The sequence below is a fragment of the Melanerpes formicivorus genome, unplaced genomic scaffold (genome assembly GCF_026170545.1).
Source record: "Melanerpes formicivorus ecotype bairdi unplaced genomic scaffold, bMelFor1.0.p_v2 SCAF_8, whole genome shotgun sequence".
Classification (NCBI taxonomy): Eukaryota; Metazoa; Chordata; class Aves; order Piciformes; family Picidae; genus Melanerpes; species Melanerpes formicivorus.
The window spans coordinates 9,763,314-9,776,694 of record NW_027142360.1 but is presented as its reverse complement, the minus strand read 5'-3'; the positions used below and the strand labels follow the sequence as shown (position 1 = coordinate 9,776,694).

Below are 13,381 nucleotides of genomic sequence, written 5' to 3'. Positions count from 1 at the left end.
GGTCATCTTGTCCAACCTTCCTGCAGACAGCATGGATGTCTCCAACTAGCTCAGGTTGTTCAGGGCCCCATAAACTTTGACCTTGAATGTCTACAGGGATGGGGCCTCAACCACATTCTTGGGCAGCCTGTTCCAGTATTTCTCAACTCTTTATTGTAAAGAGCTTCCTCCTGATGTCCACTCTAAATCTACTCTACTGCAGTTTCAAACCACCACCCCTCAGGCGAGAGCATGTTGCAGCAACACCAGCCAAAGCCTGATCTTCTAACCCAGCTTCTCCAAGAGCAAATAAAGTGTTTCCTAGAATTTTAACTTAAAAGGAAAGAATGAAACTGTGGTTTGTTTGTATTATCCTAGCTTTTAGCCTCTAGACAACAACTTTTAGTCACAGCTGCTACACTAAGCTATGACTGCACTGCACTACAGAGAGGTTCAGGGCAGAAGTTCCCCGCATCAGACCTGTATAAACTACAGGCTGTCCTTTTGTTTCTCCTAGAGCTGAAATGGTTACCTCAAGCTCTGCTGCATCTTTAGACAGCTCCAAAATCTTCTTTTGAAGTCCATCAGCCTCCATGCTATTCCTAATATTCTGAACAAGACACAGAATACTTAGATAAGAGATTCCTGAATGCATGGGTTTTGTTGGGTTTTTCCCTGTTACTATGCATGACTTAAGCTGTTTCTCTATTTCATCTTAAAGAGTCTAAAATAAAGGGTGTAAATACAAAAACATTTTTTCACCTGCTAAAAACCAGCTTATAGAATATTTACTCTAACGAAATAAAGGCCAGTAAGAATAAATCCCCTCTGAACAACAACAGAGTTTTAATATAGAGTATTTTTATAGCTGTGTTATCTAGAAATGCTTGGAATTTGCCTATAAAGCTTTAAAAGTGAGGGGAAATAAAAGCTGTTTGCCCCTGTCCCCCATGCTTTCCTAACCCTGTTATCCTTACCCAGCAAATGGAAATTCTGTAGCAGTACAACTTCAAGACACAAAGACTTATCCTAAAGATAACCTAATTAGCTTGTCAGGCTTCAAAGCCTGGCAAAGATTTAGCCTGTTAATGGTGATCTTTTAGCTAGACAAGAATATATACTTGCAAAGCCATGATTTATATTACCTCTTCCTGAAGAGAAGTAATTTTGATGATGAGAGCCTGATTTTCTTTTTCCTGATCAGGTTAATTTAAATGAAAATGAAAAGAAACAGGAGAGAGATCAAAATAGTTGGTTTCAGCATGTCAAGCTCAACATTCAAACCCGAACTAAGCCAAAAAGTAACAGACCACAAACACATTCAGGACCCAGCATGAAGCTGTAGTATTGTGCTCCTCTGCTTCAGAGAGAACAGCAAAAAGGGAAGTGCTAAGACTAGTTGAGCTCAGGAAGCCTCAGCTGAAGTGTTTGACACAGGCATTTCACATGAGAGCACAACTCAGAGCACCAGATGATAGAAGGTGGTACTCAAGGGCAGAGTGAGCAAACCTATAAGGTTCATGCTGGAGTTCAAAGAGATCTGAAACTAAGAGACTTAACACATCTAATAATATTTCTCCTTCTCATGTGGAGAATTCTGCATGTAATCTGAAAATATATCAAAACAAGAATATACACACACTGTAACAGGACAGGACCAGAAAAACGCTTGTGTTCTTGTTCAGCATGGAAGACTTTTTGGCTTTCTAAATACCCACCAGCAGCAGCACTCAGAGCTATGGAACAACTATTTACAGCTACACCCACACAGCAAGCCTTCAAGATGCAAACAACATTCATGGCAGTGATGCAAATGTGCATTCTCCAGAGAACCTGTGCTCTGCTCTCTGGCAACACCTGTGAAAGCTGCAGCCATGTGGGCCTCCTTACCAGGCTGCTTTACACACTATAGTCAAAGGCTTTGCTACTCAGGCACCAGGGGTGCAGTTCAGATGCTCTTATGTAGGCAGCTCATGCCCTTTGAGACACATGAAGATGTGCCGCCTGGCTTCCAGCCATCAGTCCAGACTGGACAAGTTTTTCATAGGCACTTGCAGGCACTGAAAATAACCTAAGGGGGGGCTTGGACAATTACTCATGTGGACATGTGAGCTGCATCTCCTGTCCCTATTTGTTCCAGGAAAGTGTGAATTTCTGGTAGAACATCACCAGACAGCTCCAGGAGGGCAGCAAGAGATCTGTTGTCCTTAAGCAGAGTTGGGTGCGAGACTAACCTTTTTGTTGTCCTCACTGTTACTGACAACTGTTTAAAGAAACTTGCATGCAGAACCTTCAGAGTGTTTTCATAACATGAGTGAATCACACATAGAATTGTAAAATTATAGAATTGTTTCAGTTGGAAAACACCTCTAAGATCAAGTCCAAACATCAACCCAAGACCACCGTGGCCGTTAAACCATGTCCCAAAGTGCCACGCCTCTCTGTTTTTTGAATGACCCCCAGGGATGATGACTCTACCATCACACTAGGCAGCCTGTTCCAATGCCTGATTACTCTCTCAGGAAAGAAATTTTTCCTAATAAACCTCCCCTGGCACAATTTCAGGCCATTTCCTCTTGTTCTATCACCTGATACTAAGGAGAAGAGACCAACCTCCACCTCACTCCAACCTCCTTTCAGGGAGTTGTAGAGAGCAATAAGGTCTCCCCTCAGGCTTCTCTTCTCCAGGCTAAATGACCACAGTTCCCTCAGCTGCTCCTCACCAGACCTGTTCTCTAGCTTTGTTGCCCATCTCTGGATATGCTCCAGCACCTCAATGTCCTTCTTGCAGTGAGGAACCCAAAACTGAACATAGCATTCAATGTGTCCTCACTAGTGCCCAGTACAGGGACACAATCACTTCCCTACTCCTGCTGGCCACACTGTTGCTGATACAGGCCAGGATACTGTTGGCTGCCTTGGCCACCTGAGCACACTGCTAGCTCAAGTTCAGATGACTATATCAAGCATCCTCAAAAAGCCTTGGTACCTACTAGTACAGAGAGTGTCACACTGCTTATTTTTAGTAGTAGAACAATGGTTCTGCCATTGTTACAGCAAAGAATGAGATGCTGTGCAATGTAAGCTAAGAAGTGAGAGCACCTACTAGTTGTTTATTTTGGCAGAGAATCTGCTCTCTCTTCTCTTCTGACAGGTTCAGATTAGTTTTTACTTCTTCTAGCTCTTCTTCCAGGGACTTGGCCTGCAGCACAGAATGCTGGATGCTGCAGGGGTGGAAATAAATAGAGAGAAACTTCAGTGAGTTTACTCTTGGTCATTAGATAGACTTGAAATACCAAGAACAGTATTTTTAGAAGCCACCAGGGACCTACTTGTTGGCACAGATTCTTAACAGAAGAGCAACAATCAAGCTAAAGCCCATCATTTTTGTCCAGTAAGTAAAAGCTCATGGACTCACCTTCTATTTATCACCCATTCCCACTCTCCCAGCAAGGGATGAAACCCAGGTAAACGCAGCATCCAAGATAACAAAGCTTTTGTTTGCACCCACCTAACAGTCTAGTTTGGTACAGTCAAATGTATCAGACCACATGAGTACATAAACTTGGCTTTGCAATAGTTCATTGTTAGTGGTTAGTGCAGTTTAAGGATAAGCTCTGCACCATTTTCTTATCCTGATCTGATATCCTAACCAATGTATATTTAACCCACAGGGAAAGACCCTTTTCCTAGCTGACTCCAGCACCCCAGAGCACATGGCACAAGGGTACACATCCCATGCCACCTACATGGCAGGACTCATGCCTTCATCTCCCCAGAAGGTACAGGGAATGGTTTGACAGAGGATGTAAATGTCTCATATTTGAAAGAATTTGGTCTGATAAGCATTACAAACTCATTGCAAAAAGAGGCTTGTCCTCATTGCACTTATGGGTCCCCGAACTGTGGCAACAGTACACTAGTGAGAAGACACACTTGATTTCCTCAAGGGAGGCTCTTCTGTGCTCATTTCCCCCCTGCACAGCAGCAGGTGTGTAGTCTAGGACTGGAAGCCTTTTAGTACTTAAAAAATATTACTAAGAGAACAGTTTTGTTTCATTTTGCTTTACCCTAAGATTTTGTCTGTGTGCACTCACAGCACCTCAGGCTGGAAGATGACTGACTGATTTTACAAGAACCAGGAGGTACAGAGCAGAACAAGAGGGTTAAACATTACAGATCCTATATTAAGTCAAGGAAGCTGCCAACATAAAGCACTGCTGAGGCTTAAAAGCATAAAGCAAGGCTGGAGTGCTTGGAAGAAGATAGCTCTGCCCATGGCTTGTAGACTTGGTGCAACCAGGGGCTCTCACCTTTTTGTTTGCTGACGCAGATCCTCATTATCTGCCAACAGCTTATTGTTAGTCTCATCCACAGCTTCCAGTGTGAGCTTCAGCTTGTTGTTCTCTTCCCGAAGCTTCTGGTTCTTGTACTGCAGGTCAGCAACACAGGTTATCAGGTCAGAAATGTCCCTGTTCCAGGAACAAAACCAGGAGAGAGAGAAATTCTCAATTAGATCAAAGTATCCTCATGCTGTGCTGCACCAATTGGAGAGCTGAGAGGAATAGAATAAACCAGGTTGGAAGAGACTTTCAAGATCACTATGTCCAACCTATCACCCAACCCACCTAATCAACTAACCCATGGCACCAAGCACCCTATCAAGTCTCCTCCTGAACACCTCCAGTGACGGTGACGCTACCATCTCCCCAGGCAGCCCATTCCAATGGGCAATCACTCTCTGTGTAGAACTTCCTCCTAACACCCAGCCTAAACCTCCCCGGCACAGCTTGAGACTGTGAGATCCCACAGAGGACTTGTAATGCTAATCACCTGGTGCTAATTTCCTCTTAGGCCACCACTAATACTTTAGTATTTACTACACACTTTTTGGGTGCTTTCTTTTCCCCTAAACCATCCCCCACTTATGTTTTCAGCTGGAACATGAACAAAGATCACCCTTTGGAGATCCTGAGAAAGGATAAAGAAGCATCAGAAAGCAGATCCTAAGTTTATTTTTACCATGCATAAAACATAGAAGTCAGCTTTGTAATCTCTGGTGTTCACTAAGGGCTTTGCTATTATGTAAGTCAGAGTCATGACTGTAAAAAAGAGAATGCAAAAAAAAAAAAAACAAACTAAGGACCAGATTTTAAGGGCAATGTCTTCTTTTGTCATACATGCAAGAAGCTGGGGGAGACAAGGAATCAGTTTAAAAAGGAGAAGAAACACACAGCAAAAACAACCACAGGGAAGTAAAAAGGTAAAAGGACACAGAAGGATCAAGATATCATCAGGAAAATTTAAAAGTGTGTTTAAGTCTGAGATGAATCTCTGAAGAACAATATGATGGCATCCCAGGCTGCATCAAAAGCAGCATGGCCAGAGATGGAGGGAGGAGATTATCATAGTATCATTCAGAGTTGGAAGGGGCCACAAGGATCATCTAATGCCAACCCCCCTGCCATGGGCAGGGACACCCCACACTAGATCAGGCTGGCCAGAGCCTCATCCAGCCTGGGCTTAAACACCTCCAGGGACGGGGCCACTTTACTCTGCTCTAGTAAGACATCACCTGGAGTACTGCATCCACCTCTGGAGCCCTCAACACAGGAAGGACATAGACCAGTTGGAGCAGGTCAAGAGCAGGGCCACAAAAAACAATCAGGGGTCTGGAGCACCTGTGCTACGAGGACAGGCTGAGGGAGCTGGGGTTGTTCAGCCTGGAGAAGAGAAGGCTCTGGGAAGACCTAATAGCAGCCTCCCAGTACCTGAAGATAGCTGTAAGAGGAACTGTTTGCAAAGGCCTGCAGTGATAGGACAAGGCACAATGGTTTGAAATGAAAGAAAAAGATTGCTATAGGATATTAGAAAAGTTCTGCACCATGAAGGGGGTGGAACATTGCAACAGGTTGACCAGGCAGATGGTTGAGGCCCCATCCCTGAAGATATTCAAGGTCAGGCTGGACAAAGCTCTCAGCAACCTGAATCTAGGGAAGGATGTCCCTGCTACCTGCAAGGGGTTAGACTGGATAACCTTTGGAGGTCCCTTCCAACCCAAACCATTCTATGCTTCTATGATCAAGAGCTAAAGCAGAGCAAGTTCAACATTAAAAACTTTGGTAATATGGTTTTCTGAAACAGTGTTTCTAGGAATTACTCTCAAGTAACTCAAAGCCAGGAGTACTAAATGCTGAGAAAGAATTTTGCTCAGGACTTACACATCTCCTTTAGACACATCACCCCCAAAGGCCTCCAAGCTTCCCGATGTCACGTTCATTCGGACAAGCATCTCTTTTGCTGAAAGTGGCAGAGGTTTTGGTTACACAATGGAGAAAGGGGATTTTTCCAGAACAGAATCAAAGAATAAAAAGCTCTGTACCTTCAGAGGTGTTCTTATGCACTTCCACGTTTGCTGTTGGCCCCTCAGTAGCACTGTCTTCCCTGAAACAAGGAGGTATCAAGAGTCACAAAATCAGCAGGGCACAGGATTGCTTAACAACTTTGGAACCTTTAAAGGCTTTCAGCCAAAATCCCATAATGTGGTCACAGTATCCTGATACCATCTTTGTTGCAGGTCAGGGAAGGCACAAGCCACAGGAGCTCTTTCTACTCTCCTGTTTTCACAGGAGCTTTTAGTGGGTAGATTAATAAAAAGCTATTACCATTTTCCCTTACAGTCCTCAATCCACTCTTTCATGACAGCATGAAATGTTCCCAGGTCCATGGAGACATCCTTCTTATCTGGGTCAAGCATTCTGAACAACTCTTCAATCCCATTGTCTTCCAATCCCCGACTAGTTGTGTGTCTCAAGTAATCAACTATCTTGGAAACTGCTACTTTTCCTGAAACAGAGACAGGTGTTGACGCACCACACTCTAAAGTCTTGTAACAACAGCTGTAGAAGAGCGTGCTGCCCATCTGCACTAGTGTGCATTCAGTCACACTCAAGAGCTGTGGATATGCAACTGATCCCTGCAGATCTAAAGTTACCTAGGAAGGAACAGTTTAGAGCTTTGGCTTTTCCAATAGCTAAGTGTGAAAGTCCAGTTCACTACGGTTGTGAAGTTCAGTTCAGACAACCAAACTCAACACATGCTACGATACTACTTTCAAGTCTCTCATCAAACTGGGAAAACCCTGTGACTGGCTCTGCTACATGATTCCTTTCTCTAATACTTTCAGTTATGTCTAAGGAATATTCAGAGGAATTGTGGTTTGCTCTGATGTTTCCTAAAGTTATCTTTTCTGATTAAAAAAAAAAGAAAGAAAGAAACAGTAATTTCCAGCAAGAGGCACACACATTTATCCTGCAACTGCCACACATACAGCCACCTAGCTAAGGGAACTGGTCAGTCTAAGCACATCTCAGGAATCATAACATGATCCTGGCCTTGAAAATTTGTGGAGAGAAGAATAAAAAGAGAGCAAGGAAAATCCACTGACAGACCTGTACGTTCTATGTCACATGCACAGAAGATAGTGGTCAACAGGTCTTCTTCAGAGATCAAGCTGACATTATCCATGTTGTCAGACTCATAACCCAGGGAATACTTCAGTCCTACGAAGAGAAAGTTCGTTACTGCCCATAACCGCCAGTTTTTATTTATGCATCGTAATTTTCATGTGCTGCAGCTTCTAACTACGACATTACACTTGTTACAGCAGCAGCACTCATCACACACCACAGCTGGAATGACATTTAAAATGTCAGTTATTTTTAAGATGATTAAAAACCCAAAGCCAACCAACGGGCTTCCTCCCCTCAGCCTAGTAACACCGGGATGCGTTCACAGCTGGAGTCCCCAGGCTGGGAACTGGTTCATGCATCTACTTCATTTCCCACCAGACTTTCTGTAAATGCTCCTCCACAGCAATTCTCTTGAAATAGGGAGGAATAGTCAGTGCTTAGCCTAACCCCCATTCTTCCTAATGAAAGCCACACTCATTAATTTCATAAACACCAAGGAGTAGAGTGCTGGAGGCACACCAGAGCCTGGGATTAGACTGAGCTGGGCAAACTGCAGAAGCAGTCTGGAGCCAGGACAGACATAGGATCAACAAAGGCTAATACAGAGGCTTTTTTTTTTCCCCTCTGGCCCAAGTGTTCTGTTGAAATTCAGGGAGGTGGAGCCACTGCTTTGCTGAAGGTGTCTAGGTTCTCGAATGACTACAATATTTTCAAGCCCAAATGTCCTATTGCCAACCAAGGCCAGAAGCAGAGAGCTAGGGAAAGACAGAAGCCCAGGATATGCAGAGGAAGGTCCTCCTCCTGGTAATAGGTTCCTTTGAGACTTCATTGTAATGTGCTGCCCAGGGAGGTGATGGAGTCACCATCCCTGGAGGTGTTCAAGAGGGGATTGGACATGGCACTTGGTGCCATGATTTAGTAGTCTTGGGTGACAGGTTGGACTTGATGATCTTTGAGGTCTTTTCCAACCTTATTGATTCTGTAATCAAGGAAAGATCCTACACATGCATTTTTGGCTGGTTTTTTTCCATGAAGTAAACATATAAACCACAACTGTGGCTCAGTTGGTAGTGCATAAGACCCTTAATGGGAAGGTGGTGAGTTCAAGCCTGCAGTGGGCAGTAGCATCCTCCCTACTCCAGTCATGAGGTCTGTGGTGACAGGTTGGACTTGATGATCTTTGAGGTCTCTTCCAACCTTAGTGATACTGATACTGAATTTTAGGAGGCCAGCTCTTGCTTCTCTTTTCCCTTAAGATATACTGTAAAGAAACCATCATGATCAGATTAAGTGAACAATCCCTAACGAAAAAAAACCGTAACAACCAAGCAAAAATTCCAGTGTAAAAACTACACCCAAACTCCTATTTTATCTTATTTTTTTTTTCATTAAAGACAGACTAAATAAATAACAAAATCTCTTATCCACAGAAAGGAATTAGTGTATTTGAGAAAGTTTAACTTGGCTCCTTACTTCCTCACTATGTTCACACTAATATTTTTTTGGAGACAATTCAGAGAACATTTTCTGGCAGGTACACCCCCCCAGCAAAGACCAAAATCTGTCAAAGAAGAGTGTGTAACCCTTTCCCAGGCAAAGAAGTTTCACAACAGCATGGTGATGACTGGTCCCCACAAACCTTGGCCCAGCCATGTGCCCGGGAGGTACATGCCCAGGTGAAAGAACAGGAAAGGTAATGCCCTTCAACCAACCAACAAGCCCTCAGCAGCGAGGAAGCTGACCATGTGATCACAGATCAGATTTGACCTGGGTATGACTAGAGCTCTGCTGGAGGACAAACAGCCTGTCTTCTCTGGAGCAGTGGGGCTGTAGTTGGGGATCCCCTTGGACTGGGATGCTAAGGAAGCACCTTTGAATGTCGAGAGCCCTCACGTGCATTTTGGAGTATCACTCCTTCAGTAGTATTAAATTCTGTTTAACCGACACCTGCACCTGGAGCACACCGATATTGGTGGGAGTGCTCAACAATTTTGAGTGGAATAAATCTCGTGTTTGAGCACATGGCTTCTCTGAGACTGATGAAAACAGCTCTGAAGAAGCAGACGAGTTAAGCAAAAAGGGACACGTGGCCCCTCATTAAAACAGAACGGCACATGGGGCTCCAAGGCCCAGGAGCCCACACCACTGCCTGCATGGCAGCTCCCAGGCAGGAGCCCACACCACTGCCTGCATGGCAGCTCCCAGGCAGGAGCCCACACCACTGCCTGCATGGCAGCTCCCAGGCAGGAGCCCACACCACTGCCTGCATGGCAGCTCCCAGGCAGGAGCCCACACCACTGCCTGCATGGCAGCTCCCAGGCAGGAGCCCACACCACTGCCTGCATGGCAGCTCCCAGGCAGGAGCCCACACCACTGCCTGCATGGCAGCTCCCAGGCAGGAGCCCACACCACTGCCTGCATGGCAGCTCCCAGGCAGGAGCCCACACCACTGCCTGCATGGCAGCTCCCAGGCAGGAGCCCACACCACTGCCTGCATGGCAGCTCCCAGGCAGGAGCCCACACCACTGCCTGCATGGCAGCTCCCAGGCAGGAGCCCACACCACTGCCTGCATGGCAGCTCCCAGGCAGGAGCCCAGAGGCTCAGGGTAATCCGAGGCAGGCTTTAGTGCTAGCTGGGCAAAACCGAACCCGAGTGCTTGGGGAGTCTCGAAGAACGGGGGAGAGGGGATCTGTGAAGTGCTAAATAAGCAAGGGGGAATGCGGGGCTCCGCAGTGCTGCGTGGCAGGCGGCTGGGCCACCGCCCGCCCAGGTCCCGAGGTGCTTGCGGGCTGGGGGCGCCGCTCCCGGGGCGCGCGGCGCGCCTGTTACCGTTAAGCTAAAGGGCTTGTGGGAGCCGGCGGAAGGGGCGCAGGAAGCCGCCTGCGTTGAGGCGATGTTCGCGAAGGGGCTGCAGGCCGGTTTAAAAATACCGGCGGTGTCCTTCCGAGAGAGCGGGCTGCGGGCTCCGAGCGCCGTTAGCGCTTCCCGCAGAGCCTGCCGCGGCGGGGACGCCACACGGCGCACTCACTGCCGCGCGCCGCCCGCGCGGGCGCAGCCCAGCGGCGGCACCGGCGCCGAGCGGAGCGCTGAGGGGGGCCGGCCCCGAACCCTCCCTTCCACCAGCTCCTGGCCGCAGCCTCGGCAGCCTGGGTACATCGAGCCACGCTGTCGGTCTGAGAAGCGCTCGGGACATCCTGGGCTATGTTTCAAGGGCATCCCATGGGTTTACCCGGCAACCCGCGGAGTCCTTAGGGGGGAAAGGTGGAGCAGGAAAGGAAAGCGCGGCACCTGCACCCCCCGCGGTACGGGAGTTTAGCAGCGCTGCGAGGTGAACAGAAGCGGTTAAACTACACTTTGCACGCAGAACGGAAGGGACCTGCGGAGGTAATCTAGTCCCATCCCCCTGCTGGAGCAAGGTCGCCCTATCAGGAATGCGTCCAGGTGGGTTTTGAAAGTCTCCAGAGGAGACTCCGCCACCTGCCTGGGCTGCCTTTTGCAGTGCTCCAGCACCCTCACAGTGCAGACGTTCCACCTTACGTTAGAGCGAAACCTCCTGTGCTCTAGCTTGTATCTGCAGCGTCGTGTCCTATCGCTGTGCTCAACTGAGAAGAGCCCAGCCCAATCCTCTTGGCCTCCACCTTCTATAGATATTTATGTTCATTTATAGGAACCCTGCTCAGGCTGCTCTTCTCAGGCTAAATAGCCCCAGCTCTCTGCTTCTAAGAGAGATGCTTCTGTCTCCCAGTAATCCTCATGGCCTTTCACTGGACTCTCTCCAGGAGCTCCTATATTCTCTTGACCTGGGGAGTTCAAAACTGGACACAGTACTCCAAGTAAGGCCTTACCAGGGCAGAATAGAAGGGGAGGAGAACCTTCTTGGACCTACTGACCACCTTCATAATGCACCCTAAAATATCATTGACTTTCTTGGCCACATGGAGTTTGGGCCTCCCATTCCACGTGATGGATACCTGCCAGTTGTCTGCTTACATATTGTATTCTCCTTGGGCTCACAGGAATATGTATATAAGTTTAGGATTCTTAATAGATACAGGGGCTCAAATCAGTGTTTTAAGTAAACAGCAAGCTGGTTCCTAACCAAACCATGAAGGAAGGCATTAACCATAATAGGTGGCATCAGGGCTACCTATGGCCAAAGCCAACAGACATCAGACAATCAATGTTTTGCCTTAATGGTTTAGTATTCTACCTATTCCTGCACATATTCCAAGTGACAGTGTGTCACATTTCACAGCCACAGAAGTGCAAGACTGAGCATAAAAGCAGGAGGCATGAAACAGCTGTTCCACAGACCACATTATCCTCAGGCCAACAGAACAGTCAAACCAATGATTTCAGACACAAGCTGTCATCTTGCACCACAACTGGGATATGGAGTTACCACAAGCAGCCTTTACTGCTGACAATTAATGGCAAAATTACAAGAGTTGAGAAATCTGAGCATTTTGTCCTAAAAGGCCATTGATGAGTGAGAGCTCTGTACTTAATCACAAGGACCATCTCTCACTGAAAATACACACAGGCAAGCCTGTCACTGTAGAACTGCCCACCACTGGCTTTGTACCCGTGGCCCTAGCACAACCCAGAGGCTTACATGCCTGGGAAGCCCTGGATGGAAGCAGAGACACCTATATCCTAGCAACCAGCAGACAATCCCTGACTTCTAGCCACCAAGACTGGTTTTAAAAGGACTGAGGCCTTTCTCTGTGGTGTTCTTTTTTTGTTGATGGTTGATTCCCCCCCCCCAGGAAAATGGAAAGCAGATCCCACTAGCATTCCTGCTGGCAATGGCAATAGTGGCCAATGTGGATAATGAGGAGCCTAATGGCAACATGGTAGTGAGTTAATGTAATCTCCCTAAACCTGGCATCTCCTAGAAGAATGCATGGGAGTATTGAAGCATTGTCATAGGACTTATTTTTAGTTATGGAGGAGAAACTGGATTTTTCCGGAATAAAAACAGAATAAAAAGCTCTGTACCTTCAGAGGTGTTCTTATGCACTTCCATGCTTCCTGTTGATCCCTCAGTGGCACTGTCTTCCCTGAAACAAGGAGGTATCAAGAGTCACAAAGTCAGCAGGGCACAGGATTACTTAACAACTTTGGAACCTTAAAAAGCTTTCAGCCAAGCCTCACAACGTGGTCACAGTATCCTGATACCATCTTTGTTGCAGGTCAGGGAAGGCACAAGCCACAGGTGCACTTTCTACTCTCCTGTTTTCACAAGAGCTTTTAGTGGGTAGATTGATAAAAAGCTATTACCATTTTCTCTTACAGTCTTCAATCCATTCTTTCATGACAGCATGAAGTGTTTCCTGGTCCATGGAGATGTCTTTCTGATCCAGGTCATGCAAGGTACGTGACTCTTCAAGACCAATGTTATCCAATCTCCAGCTAAGTTGTGTGTCTCAAATAATCACTTTTCTTGGAAATTACTGCAGTTCCTAAAACAGATATAAGAGTGAAGTCTTGTAGGCTGTTACAAGAAGCTGTAAAGAGCTTGCTGCTGCTCTGCACTAGTTTGCATTCAGTTGCCTTCAAAAGCTGTAGACAAGCAAACTGAATGAAAGAAGCAATGAAGAGACCACTGTATGTTAACTATAACCTACAGATACAGACTGGCAAGGACTGTCCTCACATCCTCCAAGATTGGGTTTTATTTGTAGCCAGGCTACCAAAACACCACAGACCAGGCTTCTGTTAGGGCTAGGAGAAGAGGGAAGCTAAATAGCTCATGAGGTGATTTGTGCACACAAGGGGGACTGACATGGTTGTCTGCAGGGGTAAGACACCAGAATCTATGACCCTAATGGATTTTCCCCCTACTTAGTACAAATACCAGCTTGCCTTCAGAAGGATATAGACATCACTGAACCGTGTCTTCACTCAAACTGTGCATCAAGGAACA

At 46.5% G+C, this 13,381-nt stretch overlaps 1 protein-coding gene across 1 annotated transcript in view; it reads right to left on the bottom strand.

Moving 5' to 3' along the window:
* Positions 1-12,805, bottom strand: part of IRAG2 (inositol 1,4,5-triphosphate receptor associated 2) — a 50,704-nt gene extending 37,899 nt beyond the window's left edge. Inside the window, exons 1-10 of the mRNA XM_068141969.1 lie at positions 12,736-12,805; positions 12,454-12,515; positions 7,431-7,541; positions 6,645-6,825; positions 6,362-6,423; positions 6,201-6,279; positions 4,293-4,451; positions 3,086-3,203; positions 1,125-1,175; positions 512-589 (exon numbers count right to left, since the gene is read on the bottom strand). Coding sequence (XP_067998070.1) covers positions 512-589; positions 1,125-1,175; positions 3,086-3,203; positions 4,293-4,451; positions 6,201-6,279; positions 6,362-6,423; positions 6,645-6,825; positions 7,431-7,541; positions 12,454-12,515; positions 12,736-12,797 — 963 coding nt within the window. The 5' untranslated portion in view covers positions 12,798-12,805. The remainder of the gene's footprint in view (positions 1-511; positions 590-1,124; positions 1,176-3,085; positions 3,204-4,292; positions 4,452-6,200; positions 6,280-6,361; positions 6,424-6,644; positions 6,826-7,430; positions 7,542-12,453; positions 12,516-12,735) is intronic.
* Positions 12,806-13,381: the final 576 nt, after the last annotated feature.